Below are 20427 nucleotides of genomic sequence, written 5' to 3'. Positions count from 1 at the left end.
TTTAGTGCTTCAATGTATAAACAGCATTTTTGGTAAAAATTAAGTGGAACACAGTGCATTTTTAGGGCGAGTTTGATGGCACATATTCTCAAACTGGCGTCATTCTGGAAATTCATCCCAAGTGGATACGCCTGCCAAGCTCACCGGCTCCAATCGTACATCACAATATGTGCTGTACATATTAACTAAGAAGTTGATTAGTCATTTTTTTGATTAGTACAATATGGGCTTTCTCGTGTTACTAATGTCCGCCTCATCGAATAACCCAGCTCAACGTTAAGAATTATGCTACCTGCCACAGAGAGTTCAAAAAAAAATTTTAAACTTTAAATGAACACCCTGTATAACGCTGCGGCGCTTCAGCGTGCTACGCGTTGCTGCGACAAAATCCCTTGTTCATTGGCTTAAACGCACGCGCGGTCTTGCAAGCTTTCGCTAGCACATCTACAAAAATGCCCGTCACGCCGCCACAGCCGAGTGACATAGCGATGTATGCTGTTACAACAGTATGCGGTAGCAATGATTTAAAAAAAAGAAAGAAAGAAAACGAAAAAAAAAGCGCAGGTAAGATCACTGCATAGTGTTTCGAGAGGTGGCTCAGCGCGCCAACGCAACACAAGCAGTCAACAGAGTAGACAGTGCAAGAGTTTGCGTTTTCGCCGTGACGCGGAACTTGAACCCATGCCGACAAAAATATGCCAGTGTCGTCTGCTGTTGACGATAGTTGTCGACTTAACATCTTTGGCCCCGCCTCTCGGTTGCCGGCGCTTAACATACGTCGCGCCCCAAATCGGAGTGCGGATGCCGGCACATGCGAACCGCTCGACTCACTAATCAGAAAATTACCTAATAAGAAAACAAACGTAATAACAAATCCTGGCTTGGGCCAAAATTTGCTGGTCGCCAGCACACAAACGCTGCGACCAGCGCTGTTGCATGTTGCCAGTCCCTCGTTATCTGGTTTGCCAGCCAGAGGCGCATGCGTACGGCACCGCTCGCGCCGGTCTCAGCGTGAATCGAATTTTGTGCCCGGTTTCTTCAACCGTCCGCCGCCACTGAACCGCCAGCATGCGGTGCGGCTTGCGGCGATGAGCGGCTCGAGCGTGTACAGGCCCTTAGGCGCCCGTTACTGCGCTGAGCGTTGGCGAACCTCGTAATCGAGCGAAGAAGCAAGAAAAAGATCAAAGCGAGAAATTAAAGCATGAGGCGGAAAGCGGAGGGGAGATGGTCTGCGCATGTGTTGAGTTGCCGCCGAGTAGGCAATATCATCTGCGCACCCAAAGGGGTGGGGGGGGGGAGGCAGTGTAGCATGAGGTGTGAGGGCTACGCTCAGTCCGCGGTACCAACGTGTGTGACGGGGATCACAGTTCCTGCAAGGGGCGATGGCGAGCGGCTACGAGTAAGGCTCGATGTGACGTTCCCTTGGGTGTTGTCGCCGCTGACACTGGTGGCTCGATTTCCCCGCGACGAAAGGGCCGCTCTCGTCATTGGCGGAACGAAAGTGTGCGAAGAAAAGCGTAGTGCCGCGCAAGACGGGCTGTGCGGCGACGGTGGCTACGATATGGCGCCAGAGTAGCGCGCGTCGTCTGTACGAAGACAAAGCGCTGCATAAGCGGAGGTCTTTCTGCGGCAGCTGTTGTGAATCGCGCCCACGCGTCACCCACGCGCTGCCTCTCGCGATCTCCCGATTAGCGAGGCAGTCGATCGCGCCACACTTCGCTCCGCTTGCTATGTGCCGCACGAGAAAGATTGTCCATGCCAGCTACACTACTCTCAGCGTTCTCTTCCTAATATAAACCGTGTACCTATATAATCATAATGCTATTCAGACGGGAAATGGAAACATGCATATAGCTGAGCTCACATTTCGCATTAACGTCGGTGAATTTTTTTTAAATTAAAAGGCACGCTTGGTCGGCAGTCTATAGTCGCAGTTTGCAAGTTGTATAGTAGTCATGAGCGCGAGTGCGTTTAAATAGTTCGTGCGGGCTGGACGCAGGTAGACCTGTACTACCTGGCACCAAACCCTCTGCACCCGAAGTCCCTAAATATCGGCACGGCTAATGACACCGGCCACCATCCCAAGCGTCGCTCCCTCTTCCAGCTGTGCACCTCCCTGCACCGATCGCTGAGCGTGCAACGCGTGCTGCTCCTGGCGCCGGAAGTGCAGTTCTACGCCGACGTCTCCCTCTTGTGGGCGCAGTTCGAACTGTTCCCCGCAAGGGCCGTGTTCGGCCTGGCGAGGGAGCAAAGCCCCAGGTAGGGACGACAGCCGATAACACGAGTCACGTTCGTGTGATGTGCCCTTATTTCAATGTCATCAGATCAGCCAGCATCAACGGCGAGATAGAAGCATGTGCTCGCGCAACAATGACCCTTTGATAGCCATGTTGTGCACGCAAAGCCTCTGCCAAAAAATTTCGAAGTGATGGTGCGCTTGAGTAAACACAATAAGCCCTAAATCTTCCTCTCGATCCGTGAAGATTTGGGTTGACTACAGTTATGCAGGAAAAATGCCGGTCAGAACAAGTTTGGTCACGTGCTAGTTGGCTCGAATATACTATATTGACAAAGTTTGTATTAAGGGCACTGCTAGGGCACACGGATCAAGCCAGTCCGGATAGTGGAGTGTGTCTTTCAAAGATTGCAGACATACCGTTCTCGCCTGAGCGGGAACAGAACGTTTTCATATTGTCGCGACTGTAGTACGCCTGACCACGAGAATGAGCACACGCACCGGCATTTTTAAATGATATTAATAAGTTTTTGTCGCGCGGCATTAAAGACAGTCTTGCGATTTCCTTGATTCGTGCTGCTGGCTGGTGCATTTTTGACATCGCTACACTGGTGCAGATGCTATAGCGTACGAGTCCAAGTAAGATTCCCGAGCATTATGTTGCAGAATCCACTGTTACTTTTCCAGATCTCACGCGCGTTGTGTCGAGCATAATTGAAGTATACCGAGTTTACAATATATTTTGCCCAAACCACGTACATACCAACATTGCGCTATTGAAAATTGTAATTCAGATGCGTAGATGTTTTAGAGCCTGTACATGAGCTCCATTAGTGACGCCTTATCATTAGTGACCACCTTATCGCTTCAGTAATTGTTACTAACACTAATGTCACTAACTGTACTTATTAACATGCAAGTAAATTATGCAACAAGTAGGTAGCCTAAATTTCGGAACGGAAATGTTGTTCTTCTCATGTTAAGTATAAGGAGGATGTGCCATTCTTTATTTCATATGCTATCGACCAGCGCACAGTCTTCGTTCGCCTGTTACATAGCGTATTCTGTCTTGCGGCAGGTACGCTCGCGCCCTGCGGCATCAAAGGGGCGCCGCTCCAAAGCAGGGTGGTTGCGGGGATCCCCCGACCGTGGGCGGCAACCCAGGCTTAAACAGCGCCGTCGCCCTGCTAGACCTGGACGCCATGCGACGGTCGCCAGAGTACAACCGTCTCTACTCAACCCTGGACGATATGGTGAATGCATATGGCTGGTACGGAGGACCGCTGGCCGACAACGACTTCTACACGATAGCCTCGTGTCGGACACCGGCGCTCCTGCATCTGCTGCCCTGTGCCTGGAACCGGCAGGTGATGGAAGTTTAGTTCAGTTTAATACCTTAAAAGTCCCCTGTAGGGGCATTACATAAGGGGTGGGTTTTTATAGATGGGCAGGCCGTACGTAGTAGCGATCCCGGTAGAACGCTGTCAGCAGGAATTTGTGAAAAGGCGTCTTAGCGGAGAATTCGCCGTCATTTCCCGGTCATTATGTTCGTAACCCAAGTGTGTTTGGTTTTGGAGTAATAGTGAGGCTCCCCCGAAAAATAACACAATCAAAGCAAAAAAATATATCATATGAGCAATCACGATGTGCTAAAAAGGGATTTCACCAAAATAAAAGCAGTGTTCATGAATGTACAGTTATTGGGCAAGAGACTGATGTTTGATGATGACTAGGTTTAGCATTAGTCCAATGATTTAATCAGTAATTTAAGTTTTCTAGCAACATTCAATCAAGATATGTATACTACACAAGACTTGGTCTTCAAAAGAAAGGCAAAGTTTTTAGTAGAATTTTAACCGACGCTGGTGCGTAACCATGGATTGTCGAAATGGTCATTTGTCAAGAATTTCACCAGTTTGTTTTTTATTATTATGAGAGTTCTTGCACAGTAAAAGTTCTCAAGCGCATTTTATTGAGCCTTTAGTTCCTGTTGAACGCAGTGTAGCGCATTTTGCCAATGAAGCAGTAACTATCTCCGCGCGGTACGTAACTGTCAAAATACGCGACGTGTTGAAAGTTGCAGCCAAATACGTGCGCAGGATTCGCAAAGTGCAGGTGCGGATGGCCATCGCATTTGTCTTGTCGGAGATAATGGGAAACTATATTCGCAAAGACGCTCTCCTGCCGTCATGTCCATGCAATGTTTTAAGGCGAAAGCCTTAGATGTCTATGTTGGCGGTGACCTTGGTTGTGACCTTGGTAGTGACCTTGGCGAAACTGCGCCGTGACGAAACATTGCGGAAACCGCAAAAAATGCTCGGATTAACATCACATTGTTCAGGGAGGTTCCTGTAAACAAAGTAAATTAGTCGGTTTGAAAAGATCATTTGGTACATTTGTTAGGGGGGGGGGACGAATCGAACCCAGGCCTCCGGGGTGCGAGGTCAGTACGCTTCCCTGAAGCCACAGCTGCCCCGCGGTTCTGGCTTACTAAAGGTGTGCCTAGTGCGTGCCTGATTGCACACGTCACGTCGCATCTATCTCGCTGATTAAATGTGTAGCCTAGTGCGTGCACTAACATGCCGCACTTTGGGTACTAGGTTGAGTTTTCATACGTGGCGTTCAGGAGGTCGCCTTAGTGTCACACGTGTACTTCCCATAGCGGCTCGTTATGACTTGCTAGACGACTAGCCCCAATTGTTTACCTTAATGCATTACCAAGATGGATTGCAAAGAAGTCTAACCCCGATTGTAATCTTCCGGCCCGGACTGCCCTATGGGGAGGTAGTGACGCGCGACTTCGTCCATCACTTCGTGCGTAGATGTGCCTTCGCTAGTGAGCTTGTGAACCAGCCTGTCGATGGCCCGAGTGTGGTTTCTCTTGGACTGCGTGTCGTCCAGTAACTGCTTGAGGAGGTTCCACTTGTCTCCCGCGCGGGAGGCCGGACCCGACCGAAACGTCGACGTTAAATGTTTTTTGCATTTCTACGTGCGCCTGCACTTCTTTTAACGTTTATATATATATATATATATATATATATATATATATATATAAAGAGAGAGAGAGAGAGAGAGAGAGGAATAATAACGATGAACAGTGGTTATACAGCAGGCGGAAAATGGTACTGAGTGCATCATCGCTGTAGAATGAAATTTATGGTAAAATATCTTGACACTCCTGCGTTAAATTCTTAAAATAATAAGCCATACTATTATATGCCGCCATGTTTATGCGAATCTATTGAGTAAATTATTCCACCTTGGAATTTATTTAATTTATTCCAGAAGCTTCCATCCCTAACACGCTTTTTTCTCGCTTTTCTAGCCATGTATATAATATCTGGAATATGTGATGGTGAGCTTCTAACTTTCTTTGGCTTCCTTATTTCACAACTCTGCAAATTCGGTAATTTTATTTTTTAGCGCAAACACAATTTTAAAGATCTCCTGTGGCACATAGCAGAAAACTGCTCCTTCAGCTTTATTACTCAAAGACGTGGACGTTCCCTACACAATAAATCAGCATGTATATTTTAAAATGGATAATATTTCACTAATAAACGTTTCAGCTAATTATGTTGGGTACACATTTATTGAATATAGTGACCACTCAGGGCACTTCAATTAGAACTACTCTTTAAACTGGCATTACATTTAGATTACCACCGTCAACTTTGATTTAAAATGCACTGTTGTTCCGCGTACTCTTTCAACAAAACGCCTTTTTCTAGATTGGAGAAAAATACCCATAACGCCGAAGTATTTAGATGGACGTCTTTGGGAAATCATAACTCTTAACTAGCGTCATACTCACATTATGTTACCAGCGCATTATCTATAGAACACAAATAGAAATCACTGGCACCTAAAACAGCAACAGCTCTTCTGGAGTCTGGGTCTCGTCTTTGTTATTGAAGTTTGAAGGTTATTTATCCTACCTGCTTACGGGAACGGGAGCAGACGCTAAAGGCTACGTAGCTTGACAAAAGGCCTCTGCTGCTATTATAGTTCGCCACGCATGCCGATGAACATGACAGAACGTTGCCCCTGTAATCATGCGCGCATCTGTCTGTCGACCGACGCCCAGACTTCGTTCCATTGCTGCTGGCCGAGCTCCTTGCAGTGCGATTAGATCTCGTGGTTGAGGGCCGCGATCCTCTTCCGGAGGTTTCGATTCAGCTTCTACGTCTTCCATCTGGGCGTGAGGAAATTCTTGGCGTCGACCAGGTGCGCCAATCGAGCGTCCATGCGGTTGAGCTTGAGGTCCATTTCGATGGTCTTGGTGACTGCAGCCACGTCCTTCTTGAGCTTCGCTACGAGGTCCGCGAAGGTCTCGTATTCTTCGTGGTCGTCCTTCCTTCTCTTGCGGAAGGTGTCCCAGTCCACTATTTTGAAGGCCCTCTGCAGGGCCGCGCAGACCGGGAGGGAGATTTCCACGATGTAGTGGTCACTGCCTAGGTTCTCTTGTAGGTTATGCCACTCCGCTCTCGGCGCGTTCTTGACGAAGGCCAGGTCCGGGGTGGTGTCACCCGAGATCGAGTTTCCCATGCGCGTGGGGCTATGGGGGTCAGTGATCAGTCCTAGGGAGCTGTCAGTTACTGCCTGCATGAGTCTGCAGCCTTTGGGAATGCTTCTCACGAAGCCCCAGGATTCGTGCGGCGCGTTGAAATAACCGGCCATAACGAGCGGCGTCTCTCTCGCCTTGGACGACGCCTTGGTGTGGATCTCCTTGTTGGACGCTTCAGGTGTGGATCCCCGCTGCCCCGATCGCGACGAGGAAAGGTCCACCTTTATCCACATGCTGTAGCAATGTTCTGCATTGCACCACTCGCCTTTCATCAGGCAAGAAGACAGGGAAGAAGCCGTCAAGAGCGACAACCTTCCAGTCCAGCTTCGGGCTGTCCAAAGGGCCTGCGAAAGGGCTGAAGATCACGGTCTTCCGCCCCCGGTGCAGGTTCGGCCCGCGACTACGACAAAGTAGTCCCTTAGGACAAAATAGTTTCTTGTCTGTCTGTCTGTAACCCCGTTTGTATAGCTTCATATATTACCAAATGTGCAGCTCACTATCGCCTTGTGTTACAAGAGTGTAACACGTGCCGAAATTTTATTTGTTGCCATCGGAGTGGAGAGCAACTAACAAGCATGAATTCGGATAGAAGCGGGCGGATGCGAGGGATCATGTGATATGCCATGGCTAGTGGCATAAAATACAACCTGCGCAGTGTTGACAGTTAGACTGCACAGATTATGCTTCCTTATATAATATGCAGTGAACTCTCGTTAAGACGAACTCGGTTAAGCCGAATTCGCGCATATAACGAACAACATGGCAACGTTTGTTTGGTTTTCCGCAGACTCAATGAAAAATAAATCCGCTTAAGACGAAGCGTCTCAGAGGTAATCTTCGGTTAAGACGAACATTCGGAGTGACCGCCACCGCTACCAATCCTGGACTACTTGGGTGCCACGATGTGCCGCGCGCGCATTAAAGCACCCTAATAGAGGCCTGCGCCGCACATCGCCCGTGGACAAAGGCGAAAGCAAGACCAGAAAAAAAATTTAAAAAATCTGGAGAAACTCTGCTGGCCATTGCCGTTTCTCAGCGGCCGAAGGTGAATTGGCGTCATCATACGGGTCCTACAGGTTCTCCACCGCGACCGCGCCACCGGTGTTGGCCACCGATATCATCCGTTCTCTCTGCCACCTCGACACCTGTCGGTCACGTAACCTTGCCCTACCTAAGAGCATTATACGTTTTCCTTGCCTCGCTGGCCTCGCTGTATTCCCATTTTTCTGTATGGCCTAATTAATTTTGAACTTTCTTAGGGGCGCTTCCGTACAGTGACGGATAGGAGGTCAGAGCTGGAAAGGATGAGTGGCGCTACCTTGAAAACTTGTTTTATATAGGGACCTTATGTCAAGACAGCATTTTTGCTCGTCTTATCCGTTACAGGAAGTTGATCGTGGACACTGGCATAAAACATTTTCGGGTGAAAAAGTTCACGTTACTTTTTTTCAAAGTAAAAAGTGAATACTGTTAGGACCAGGCTAAGAGAAGTTAATTTAGGGCTCAGTTGGACCACAGCATTCCCGCCTTATTGCCTTCGCAAAGGGAGTGTTCGCCACCGGGTGGCGCTGTCCTGCCCTGCCACTCGCTCCCATCGCAATGAGGCGTCAGTTATCGCTGATTGCGCTAGCTGTGGTTGTTGTCTTGCATAATTGTTGGAAAAGTCAGTGTCAAAGACGTTGCGCAGTGCTTCTGCAAATGCTTAAAGAAAAAAAAAAGAGAAAATAACACAGCGCAAGGAGACGAGGGCAAAAAAGAAGGCAGGTAGCGCCCGTACGTTGTGCCTGCCTTCTTTTTTGTCTCAAGTATGTTACACCAATTCGGCAACATCAAACTCCTGCTGCAATTGAAAATGCTATGAGCTTTGCAGAAGTCGCAGAAATAATTAATTGTGTAAATACAGTGTTATCATCTATTAAAACTAGTCGTTTTACGAGCGAGAAATGTTGGTAAAATAGAGCTGCCGCAAAATATTTTGGTCATATCAACACTGTCTCGCGCACGTTGAATCCGGATCCACGACACTGGTGCACTGATGTGTGCCGCTTTGGAAGCCCCAGCTTGACATACGTTAGCTGCCTACTGAAGGGGTTGAGACATCGATTTTGTGGCTTACGCGTTCTTTGTTTCAAACTTTTCTTATTGCTCCAGGAAGCATGATACGTACACGCTCGAAGATTCGTATATTCTCAGTAAATAATTTATTATCGCATTATTTATGTGAACGATTTTCAGTTTCCGTTTCCGGGCGCCGAGTTAGACAGTGACGTCACTTGTCTAGGAAGCTTGGTCACGTGGGCCCACAAATCTGTGACGCACGCATTGCAGCATCGTCCGCTTTCGTACACACGTTCTGTACCAGCGCAGGCGAAGAAAACCATGGCGATAGTTGTCATGGCTAGCTGCGGCAGCTACGATTCCGACTTTACGTCTGCGTCCGATGCGGCTCACTGCTATCTAGACTCGAGGTTCTCTAGGCGTGCCCGGTGATGTGGGTCACCGCTCATTGTACGTCACTCTAATGCGTTATGACGACATTAAAACTTTCGTTACGCTTCCAACACAGTGACGCCGGTGTCAATCGCGCTAGCGATGGGTCTCGATTGCGAGAACGAGCGTTTAGGCACTCTTTCGAAGCGAATTAAAATATATTTAAACGTTTGCTGTGTCTAACACTTCATGTTTGGTGTCCTTAAATACACAGGAAGCATACAGCAGGCTTTTTATAGCCTCAGAATTTGGTCTCTCAACCCCTTTAAAGCTCATCAGTGAGTACGAATCTGGCGCCTGTACGTGTTGTGTTTCTCTCAAGTACCAACAAAGATAATTCATAGTATCAATTAGTAAAACATTAATACCGAAGTGGTCACAATTACCCGAACACTCGATATCTTTTACTTCTACGCCAAATTGTTAGATTTTTTTTCAAAGCTGTACATCATCTCCCCCGGACAGATATGTACAAAGTTTCGCACCTCATAGTGACAAAATAACTATAAGAACGGCAGATAGGGCGCATTGGTGGTTTTCCATGGATGCGTCCCCACTCTCTCTCTTTGTCCTGTGGCGGTAGTGCTGTTTTTAAGTAATATGGAATATCTATAAGATTAACCATTCTGAGTTTCCCAGATAGCCTGGACAATTGCCACAGCAGGCGGTCAGCACACTTGATTGCTGACAAGTTTATTCACCTACTCCTGGTCAACCACGCAAGCGTATAGTGGCCGAAAAAAAATAATAAGAAAAAGAATACCTGCATCATACTCGCATAAAAGCCACTCAGAAAATATGTTAGGCTATAAGTTCCATTCTCTGTATTAAACAAGTTATATTGACAAGGTGCTAACATAAATGATGTTCTTTGTTTTTCCTGTGCTCACATGACGAGTTGTCAGGTTTTAATTATGCTGCGCTATTATTCCGGTATCTCTTTGTTGACTATGTCAACAAACGAGCAACACTTTCCGTCTTCCTAAAGAAAAAGTGTTTTCCTAGTTGTGGTGTGCTTCTTTTGTCAACACTTCTTGTTCGTAAATAATGTTGCGTTTATTTATTATATTTAATAGATATTGACGCTGTGTCTACAGAATTAAGAGTCTTTCTGCGACCTCTGCAAAGGTAATATCATTTGCAGAAGCACGGCTCGACTTCATTGACACTGACTGTTCTAACAATGATGCTAGACAAAAACCTCCGCCAGCGCAATCAGCGAAAACTGACGCGCGTTCAGTTGAATGCGCCTTAGAGCGATGGGAGTGAGGCAGGGGTTAGGGTGGCTCGATGTAAGCGCCGCCTCCGTGGTATCGAGGCACCCTAGCAGGGGTTGGTTGCTGCTGGAGAGCGGCGGTCTCCCCCGGCGACCTATGGTAAACAGTTCCTTTGCGAAGACATTAAGGGGGAAACGCGCATGGTCTCTAGTCCGGTCGGGACTCTACGTACCTCAGTGAGAGTGAAGCAAAACAGCTCTGTGAGCGGGAGTTCAAATATACATTTTAACGCCCCCTAAACGTTTGAGAAAAGCGTCCCGTGCGTTAAGCGCAAACTTTCGCAAACACGCGCACACAAAGAGAACAAAAGCAAGTAAATGCTCATTGACAGCGAATGTCAATTGCGAAAAACGACTGGTTTACCTACAGTGGAATGGTTTACCTTCGCTACCAGGCAGAGTTATTAAAGAGCGCGAAGTATTTTCACCAGTCACAGAGCACCCAAATGCGGAACAAAAAGGGAAGGCTGCGGCTAGTCGTCTTCTACCAGTCAGCTCGCATGACTGCCGCATCAGTAAATGCTCAGCAACGTGCGTGGTGTGAGGGTTGGTCACTGTAGCTGATATCAATTTTGCTTTATATTTTGTTCACATACGCTCTGCAGTCATAATGATTTGCACGAAACGTGGATAGATGTCGGCTATTTCTGCATTTCAAATACTTATAAATGTGCTATGGAATATAGCTTGTAATTTTGGCAAAGTGCCCGTGCCCCCGTTTTTTCAGAAATGCGCCAAGTTCTGTTGGAGCGATTCTTTTTTAAGCTGTCTATTCCCTTTGGAGGTTAGGAGGTGGGCGTATTATTGTTGTGGGACATGACGAGATATGTGGTGCAAACAGAAGGCTGTACGACATCGAAGAAATAACGAAACTCTTCCGAGACGTCGCGTAGCTTGGAGCGCCAAAGTAACGTAAGGCACTCGGCAACAGAGAGAACAATCATACTTGTCGGGCGTCAAAAGAACACGAAACGTAGGATAACTGAAGTCTGCTGGAAGAGTCACCCGACACGTTGTTAACATGTAAATTCTCCATTACTGTCATATGTCCAAGACGTTCACCATAAAACATGATCACAGTGAAAGATAGAAGGTTGCCATCGAAACATGCAGTAAGACCTCCTTTGATGTCAAGAGCCGCAAGCGACAGTGAAGCAATACAAGATCTTTTCACGAAAGACAATACTGTCACCCACTCAATAGTGGCACGACTCTACGAAGCAGACCCATAGGGTTTCTCGGAAAGAAAGCTTTGTAGTACAAGAAGCATTCGTCCTGGTTCCAGGTTGGATTCCCCGGATCAGTACACATTTTTCTTATTAAACTGCGAAGCTTTCTTTTGAGAAAAGCGTAAGAATTTCCTGTAGAGCTTCGTGCTACAGTTTGGTAGATGATAGTTTTCACTTTTATGAACCTTTCTCCACCTCACGGGCTTTCGCAGAACTGACTTGCCACTAGTTTTTCACGGGAGGAAGGGACGGGGCGGTGACAATACGCAGTTACAGCGGAGAGGGTGCTACATTACACGGTCAGAAGCGCCGATAGGCCCAGAGTGAAAGTTGGTAGTTTCTTCGGGGAGCACTATACAGGAAGACTGACTACAGTAGGCGAAACAGACCGAGAGACCCGCCCATTGGTACGCGTGCAATGGATGACGGCACGGTGTCGCGCAAAAAAAGGCCTCAAACGAGAACAACACTATGAGAGCCTAATGAAATGAGGCTACCGTTGATGCTGTAAAAAATGTCGTGAATGACGGGGCGGTAAGTGCTTGTTGGAAGCATACTTTTTTTCATCGACCGCAAAACTTTCCGTCTAAACTGCGACCGCGATCCACTGCCCACGAGTGTGAACATACGAACCTTTTTTTAAAAAAATTACAAATAAAAGATGAAAACTTGGCACATTCCAAGGACTACTGAGTGGTTCGTTATGAGGAAGTGAAACGCTAGCGCTGTCTATTCTGCAGCCCTTGAGGGAGCACGGCTCAGCGCCATTTGAAGGAAGTGAAATGCCGACTTTTGTATGCTGATGGGGGGGAGGCGGGGAGGCATAGCAGTGGTAAGCTCCCAATAAGGATTTGGTAATGCCTGCCGTATGCACTCCAACCCAATTTTATTCTTCTGTAAATTTCATTCTCATGGTCAGGGTCCCCTGTGAGTAATTGACCTACATAAACGTACTCCTTTACAGACTCTAGAGGCTGACTGACTATCCTGAATTTTTATTCCCTTGCCAGGCTATTTAACATTATCTTTGTCTTCTGCATATTCATCTTCAACCCAATTCTTACACTTTCCCGATTAAGGTCCTCAATCATTTGTTGTAATTCGTCTCCATTGTTGCTGAATAGGACAATGTCATCTGCAAACCGAAGGTTGCTGAGATATTCGCTGTTGATCCTCACTCCTAAGCCTTACCAGTCTAAAAGCTTGAATACTTCTTCTAAACATGCAGTGAATAGCATTGGAGAGATTGTGTCTCCTTGCCTGATCCCTTTCTTGATAATTATCTTCCTACTTTTCTTGTGGAGAACCAAGGTTGCTGTGCAATCGTCGTAGATATTGGCCGAGATATTCACGTATGCCTCCTGTACACCTTGATTACGCAGTGCCTCTATGACTGCTGGTATCTCTACTGAATCAAATGCTTGTTCAGAATCTATGAAAGCCATATCGAGAGGTTGATTGTACTCCGCAGATTTCTCTATTACCTGATTTATGACATAGATATGATCCATCGTAGAATATCCCTTCCTGAAGCCAGTCTGTTCGCTTGGCTGCCTAAGTCAAGTGTTGCCCTGATTCTATTGGAAATTACCATGGTGAATATTTTATACAATATTGAAAGCAAGCTAATCGGACCATAATTCTTCAACTCTTTAACGTCTCTCTTCTTATAGATCATTATAATGTTGGCGTTCTTCAAACTTTCTGGTACACTTGAAGTCATGAGGCATTGCATATAAAGGGCCGCAAGCTTTTCAAGCATGATCTCTCCTCCATATTTGATTAAATCGACTGTTATTCAATCTTCTCCAGCAGCTATTGCCCTGGTCATGTCTTTCAAGGCCCTTCTAACTTCATCGCTAGTTATATAAGAAGCCTCGGTATTCTGTTCATCACTACTTCGAATGAAAGTAGCTGGGCTGCTCTGGGCACTGTACAGGTCAGTATAGAATTCTTCCGCAGCATTTACTATGTCATCGAAATTGCTGATGATATTACCATGCTTATCTTTCAGTGCATACATCTTGCCTTGTCCTATGGCAAGCTTTCTTCTTACTGATTTAACGCTGCGTCCATATTTTGCTGCTTCCTCAATCTTTTCCACGTTTTAATTGCGGATATCCCTTACGTTCCTCTTATTGATCAGTTTCGACAGTTCAGCGAATTCTATCTCATCTCTCGAGTTTGACACTTTCATGTTTTGCCGTTTCTTTATTAGGTCCTTTGTTACTTGGGAGAGCTTACCTACTGGTTGCCTTGGTGCCTTACCTCCCACTTCAATTGCTGCTTCTGAGATCAGCCTAGTTACGGTTTCATTCATTACCTCTATGTTATCTTGATCTTCCTGTTCTAAAGCTGCATATTTGTTTGTGAGCACAAGCCTGAATTGGTCTGCTTTCACCCTTACTGCGTCTAGGTTGGCCTGTTTCCTCTTGACTAATTTCACTCTTTCTCTTTTCAAATTGAAAGAAATCCTAGACCTGACTAACCTATGGTCACTGCACTTTAGCCTACCTAACACTTCTACATCCTGCACTATGCTGGCATCGGCAGAGAGTATGAAATCTATTTCATTCCTCGTTTCTTCATTAGGGCTTTTCCATGTCCACTTCCTGTTACAGCGCTTCCTGAAGAAGGTATTGCTTATTCGGAGCCTATTCCTCTCCGCGAATTCTACCAACATCTCTCTAGTGTTCTTAGAACCGATGCCGTAGTTGCCAATTGCTTGCTCACCAGCATGCTTTTTCCCCACTTTTGCATTGAAGTCTCCCATGGCTACAGTATACTGAGTTTGGATCTTTCTAATTGCTAATTCAACGTCTTCATTAAACTGTTCTATTTCTTCATCATTGTGACTGGAGGTTGGGGCATAGGCTTGTACTACCTTCATTCTATCCCTCCTATTCACTTTATTACGACGACTGCTACCCTCTCATTAATGCTGTAGAATTCATCAATGTTGCCCGCTATGTCTTTATGGACTAAAAATCCTACTCCAAATTCTCTCTTATCTGGAAGACCTTTGTAGCAGAGGACGTGGCCGTTAGTCAGCACTGTTTAAGCCTCACCAGATCTTCGAACCTCACTGAGGCCAATATTATCTTAGGCAATACCTGATAATTCTTCAAATAGCCCTGCTAAGCTAGCCTCCCTCGATAGGGTGCGCGTGTTGAACGTTGCCAGGCTCAGTTTCCAGTGGCGGCCTGTCCGGACCCAGAGATTCTTAGCACCCTCTGCCGCGTCGCAGGTCTGACCACCGCCTTGGTCAGGTGCTCCGCAGCCGCTGGGGATTGAGGGCCATGGGTTAATTGTAGGGGTCATGAGGGAGGTAGTGGCCGAATACTGCACCAGGAAGGCCAATTCCTGTTCTGATGAGGGAGATACTTTGTTGAAGCTTAGTGGGCCTTCCTAATTTGGTTGCACCTGGTTTAGTATAGCCCCACTAGCTCTCGGCAGGTTTTTTTCCAAAATGGCTTCTAAACTTCCTACGAACCATCTCATCGCGACGCGATTAGCAACCGTGTCCTAGAGGAAATGGCTTCGGATGCCAGACAGCTGTCGGCAGGCAGGACTCTGCGCGGCTACACTCAGTAAGCAAATAAACCTAAAGGTTAGCTACTGCGAAACTGCCATCAACGTCAGGTAGGCGAAGCCTCTTTACGCTTGCGGCCGACAGCACTTTACGCTGCCGGCGACAGCGTTTAAGGTCGAATTCAAGGTAACGTTTAGCGATTTCCTTGAACTATACGAGCAGCAACCCCTACGGAAACTGGCTTCTCGAATATACATGTATATATTGTCACGTAGTAGTGACGGTAGAAAAAACAGTCACAAAACTGGTTTCTAAGAGAACCTCTGCCCTCTCCTTTCGTACGACACTCGTGAAGGTCCTCACGAAGTTTTCACGAAAAAGGTCCCACGTAACCAGGGTGGTCTCTCTGTTCTCAAACCAGGTCCGAGCAGCGTCATCCAACGAAAAATAGACATGGCGCAGCTTGTCATCGTCACTCCATTTGTTGAACGTCGCGGTCCGCTCGTATGTCTCCAGCCAGGTTTCAGGGTCTTCAGCCGATGATCCACGGAAGGTCGGTGGTTCCCGAGGTTGTTGCAGCAGGATGGGGGACGCTGGTGCTGCCATTCTGGTCGTTGACTTGGCCTTGATTGCGGTGGTCTTTTCGGGGAGAAGTCCGAACTCCGGCACAAGTCCTTGCTGCCTACGGCTAGCTCGCTGGTCCTTGGCGACGTTGGTCTCGTCCTCCGGTTTTGGGCTTGGGTCGCGGCTTTGCGGGGGCGTTCGGTGCATGGACGAACTAGCACCTCCACCAGATGTCACGTAGTAGTGACGGTAGGAAAAACAGTCACAAAACTGTGTATGACGAAACTGGTTGTTTATTGGGCGAACCTGTGCCCACAAAAGCAAGCTACACTCAAAGCACAATGATAGCGGCGAACACAGTCGGCGATCGTCGAAAATCTGATCAGCGGCAAAACGCGTCGGCTTTTATAGCTGAGTCATCGAAGGTTCCAGAATAATCCCTGGTACGCGCGTGTCTTCCAGAAAGTTCTAGACAATTCGCGTCGCTCATACAATCAGATAACATAAACGTCGGTGAAAACAGGCAACGAAAAGAAGCATCGATAACGTTCTAGAAACTTCCGATACAGGCGCGTCCTGCGCCGAGCGATAACGTTTAACATTTGTTAGCCGGTGGAAAGCCGCCATCGGCGAAAGATAAACATGTTTACGTGTCAATACCCTCCCCTTAAAAATCATCGTCCCGATGCTACGAACAAACGCGAAAGCGAAAACAAAACGACGCGTATTAAAGAAAGAAATAACAAGTAACAAAGTACCTATAAGCTCGTCAGCGGGCGTAGAAAGGCTTAAGACGCACCACGTGGATGACTTCAGGTCGTGCCCGGCGCCGCTGTGATTGCGAAATGCCGTCTGGCACGACCTCATAGTCCAGTGCGCCAATACGTCGGATTATCTTATATGGTCCGAAATAGCGACGCAACAGTTTCTCGCTAAGTCCTCGTCGGCGTATCGGAGTCCAGACCCAAACACGGTCGCCGGGCTGGTACTCGACGTAGCGTCGTCGTAGATTGTAGTGTCGGCTGTCGGTCCTCTGCTGGTTCTTGATGCGCAGGCGGGCGAGCTGTCGACCTTCTTCGGCACGCTGCAAATAAGTGGCAACGTCGAGATTTTCTTCGTCAGCGACGTCTGGTAGCATGGCGTCAAGCGTCGTTGCCGGGTTCCTTCCGTAGACCAGGTTGAACGGCGCCATGTGCGTCGTTTCTTGCACGGCCGTGTTGTATGCGAAGGTCACGTACGGAAGGATGGCATCCCACGTCTTGTGTTCGACGTCGACGTACATTGCCAGCATGTCGGCGATGGTCTTATTTAGGCGCTCGGTGAGGCCATTCGTCTGCGGGTGGTAGGCGGTGGTGCGGCGATGGCTTGTCTGGCTGTACCGCAGGATGGCTTGAGTTAGTTCTGCCGTAAAGGCCGTGCCTCTGTCGGTGATGAGGACTTCTGGGGCACCGTGACGCAGGAGGATGTTCTCAACGAAGAATCGGGCTACCTCGGCGGCACTGCCTTTGGGCAAGGCTTTTGTTTCGGCGTAGCGGGTGAGGTAGTCCGTAGCGACGACGATCCATTTATTCCCGGACGTCGACGTCGGAAAAGGCCCCAGTAAGTCCATCCCGATCTGCTGGAACGGTCGGCGAGGTGGCTCGATTGGCTGTAGAAGTCCGGCTGGCCTTGTCGGCGGTGTTTTGCTTCGCTGACAGTCTCGGCATGTCCTTACGTAATGGGCGACGTCGGAAGAGAGGCGAGGCCAGTAGTATTTTTCTTGTATCCTCGCGAGAGTGCGTGAAAAACCGAGATGTCCAGCCGTTGGGTCGTCATGGAGTGCTTGCAGAACCTCTGGACGCAATGCTGAGGGTACCACGAGGAGGTAGTTGGCTCGGAGAGGCGAGAAGTTCTTCTTTAGGAGAATGTCGTTTTGCAAGAAAAACGACGCCAATCCTCGCCTGAACACCTTCGGCACAATGACGGTCTTGCCTTCCAGGTAGTCTACAAGGCTCCTTAGTTCCGGGTCGGCTCGCTGTTGTTCGGCGAATTCGTCGGCACTGATTGGTCCCAAGAAAGTATCGTCATCCTGGTCGTCCTGTGGCGGCGGTTCGACGGGGGCGCGAGACAAGCAGTCGGCGTCGGAGTGCTTTCGCCCGGACTTGTAAACGACGGTGATGTCGAATTCTTGAAGTCTCAGACTCCATCGTGCGAGGCGACCTGAAGGATCCTTCAAGTTAGCTAGCCAACACAAGGCGTGGTGGTCGCTCACAACTTTAAAGGGCCTGCCATAGAGGTAGGGGCGAAACTTTGATGTAGCCCAGATGATGGCGAGGCACTCCTTTTCTGTTGTGGAATAATTTGCTTCCGCCTTCGAGAGCGACCGGCTAGCGTAACTTACAACCCTTTCTAGTCCATCAGTCCTCTGCACAAGCACGGCGCCGAGTCCTACGCTGCTTGCGTCGGTGTGGACTTCGGTATCGGCGTTTTCGTCGAAATGCGCAAGTATTGGCGGCGATTGCAGGCGTCGCTTCAGTTGTTCAAATGCTTCGAGTTGCGGCGTCTCCCACTTGAACTCGACGTCAGCCTTCGTGAGATACGTCAGTGGCTCTGCGATCCGTGAAAAATCCTTGACGAAGCGCCTGTAATAGGCGCACAGTCCAAGAAATCTACGCACTGCCTTCTTGTCAGCGGGCAGAGGAAAGTTGGAGATGGCCGCAGTTTTCTGAGGGTCGGGGCGCACTCGAGACTTGTTGATGACGTGGCCCAAAAACAAGAGCTCCTCATATGCGAAACGGCACTTTTCTGGCTTTAACGTGAGTCCGGAGGTTTTGATTGCTTGAAGAACTGTTTCAAGGCGCCGGAGGTGTTCCTCGAAGCTTGAGGCAAACACAACGACGTCGTCCAAATAGACGAGGCAAGTCTGCCACTTCAAGCCTGCCAGTACTGTATCCATGACGCGTTGGAAAGTCGCAGGTGCCGAGCAAAGACCAAACGGCATGACCTTGAACTCGAACAGTCCGTCTGGTGTTATAAAGGCCGTCTTCTCCCGGTCCCTCTCGTCGACTTCGATTTGCCAGTAGCCGGTTTTGAGGTCCATCGACGAAAAATACTTTGCGTTGTAGAGTCGATCCAAGGCGTCGTCAATCCGTGGGAGGGGGTATACGTCCTTCTTCGTGATCTTGTTGAGGCGACGATAATCGACGCAGAAACGTAGGGTTCCATCCTTCTTCTTCACTAACACCACGGGGGACGCCCACGGACTCTTGGACGGCTGGATGATGTCGTCGCGTAGCATTTCGTCGACTTGGTGCCTTATGGCTTCACGTTCGCGCGCCGAAACTCGGTACGGGCTCTGACGCAGTGGGCGGACATTTTCGTCGGTGATGATGCGGTGCTTGGCGACAGGGGTTTGTCGAACTTTTGACGACGACGAGAAGCAGTCCTTGTATTGCAGGAGCAGAGCGTTTAGTTGTTCTTTCTTGTGCCTGGGAAGGTTCTGATTGACGTCGAAAGTTGGCTCAGGTATTATAGTCGTCGTTGCAGGTGCACTGGAATCGGTGAAGGCGAAGGAACTGCTGGCTTGTACTATTTCGTCGATGTAGGCGACCGTGGTGCCTTTGTTTATGTGCTTGTATTCAGGGCTGAAGTTCGTGAGCATCACCCTTGCTTTCCCTGAACGTAGCTTAGCTATGCCTCTTGCGACGCAAATTTCACGGTCGAGCAGTAGGTGATGATCGCCCTCGATGATGCCCTCCATGTCTGCAGGCACTTCGGTACCGACGGAAATCATTACGCTGGAGCGAGGCGGAACGGTGACTTGTTCTTCAAGCACATTCAAGGCATGGTAACTTATGCTTGTATCCGGTGGTAGCGCGTTGTGCGTTGAAAGCGTTATCGACTTGGATCCTAAGTCGATGACTGCACCGTATTGGTTTAGAAAGTCCATGCCTAGGATGACATCCCTGGAGCAGTGCTGCAGGATTACGAAGCTCGCCGGGTAAGTGCGGTTGTTTACCGTGACTCGGGCTGTGCAGATTCCAGCCGGCGTTATTAGGTGGCCTCCCGCTGTCCGGATATCGGGTCCTTGCCAGGCAGTCTTCACCTTATTTAACTTGGCGGCGAACGCGCCACTGAAGACGGAATAGTCGGCGCCAGTGTCGACGAGAGCGGTGACGTTATGACCATCGATGAGCACGTCTAAGTCGGTAGACCGTCGTCGAGCATTACGGTTAAGTCGTGGCGTCGGATCACGGCTGCGTCGGCTTGCTCCGCTGCTGCTACGTCGCGTCGGCCGGTCATCTTGCGGCGGCGAAGTGCTGTCAAGGCTGTTGCTAGGCGGCGTGCTGATATCTCGTCGTGATGATTCGCGAATCGTCGTCGTCGGCGGCGGCGGCGGAGGATCTTCGGCCTTGCGTCGTACAGCAACCGCACCTCCATCGGTTGCTGCCTTTAGTTTCCCGGGTAAGGGCTCGGAGATCGGCCCCGGGTGGGACCGTTGTACTGACGGCGATGCGGCGAGATGTAGCGGCCTGGTGACGGCGAGCGTGAGGA

At 48.6% G+C, this 20427-nt stretch overlaps 1 protein-coding gene across 1 annotated transcript in view; it reads left to right on the top strand.

Annotated features, from left to right (window-relative positions):
- The window catches only part of LOC119444485 (xyloside xylosyltransferase 1-like), a 49764-nt gene that overhangs the window by 22027 nt on the left and 7310 nt on the right, over nucleotides 1-20427 (top strand). Inside the window, exons 3-4 of the mRNA XM_049664618.1 lie at nucleotides 2000-2259; nucleotides 3315-3603. Of these exons, the coding sequence (XP_049520575.1) occupies nucleotides 2000-2259; nucleotides 3315-3603 (549 nt within the window). The remainder of the gene's footprint in view (nucleotides 1-1999; nucleotides 2260-3314; nucleotides 3604-20427) is intronic.

The sequence above is a fragment of the Dermacentor silvarum genome, chromosome 3, assembly GCF_013339745.2.
Source record: "Dermacentor silvarum isolate Dsil-2018 chromosome 3, BIME_Dsil_1.4, whole genome shotgun sequence".
Lineage (NCBI taxonomy): Eukaryota > Metazoa > Arthropoda > Arachnida > Ixodida > Ixodidae > Dermacentor > Dermacentor silvarum.
This window is presented reverse-complemented; position numbering and strand designations above follow the sequence as displayed.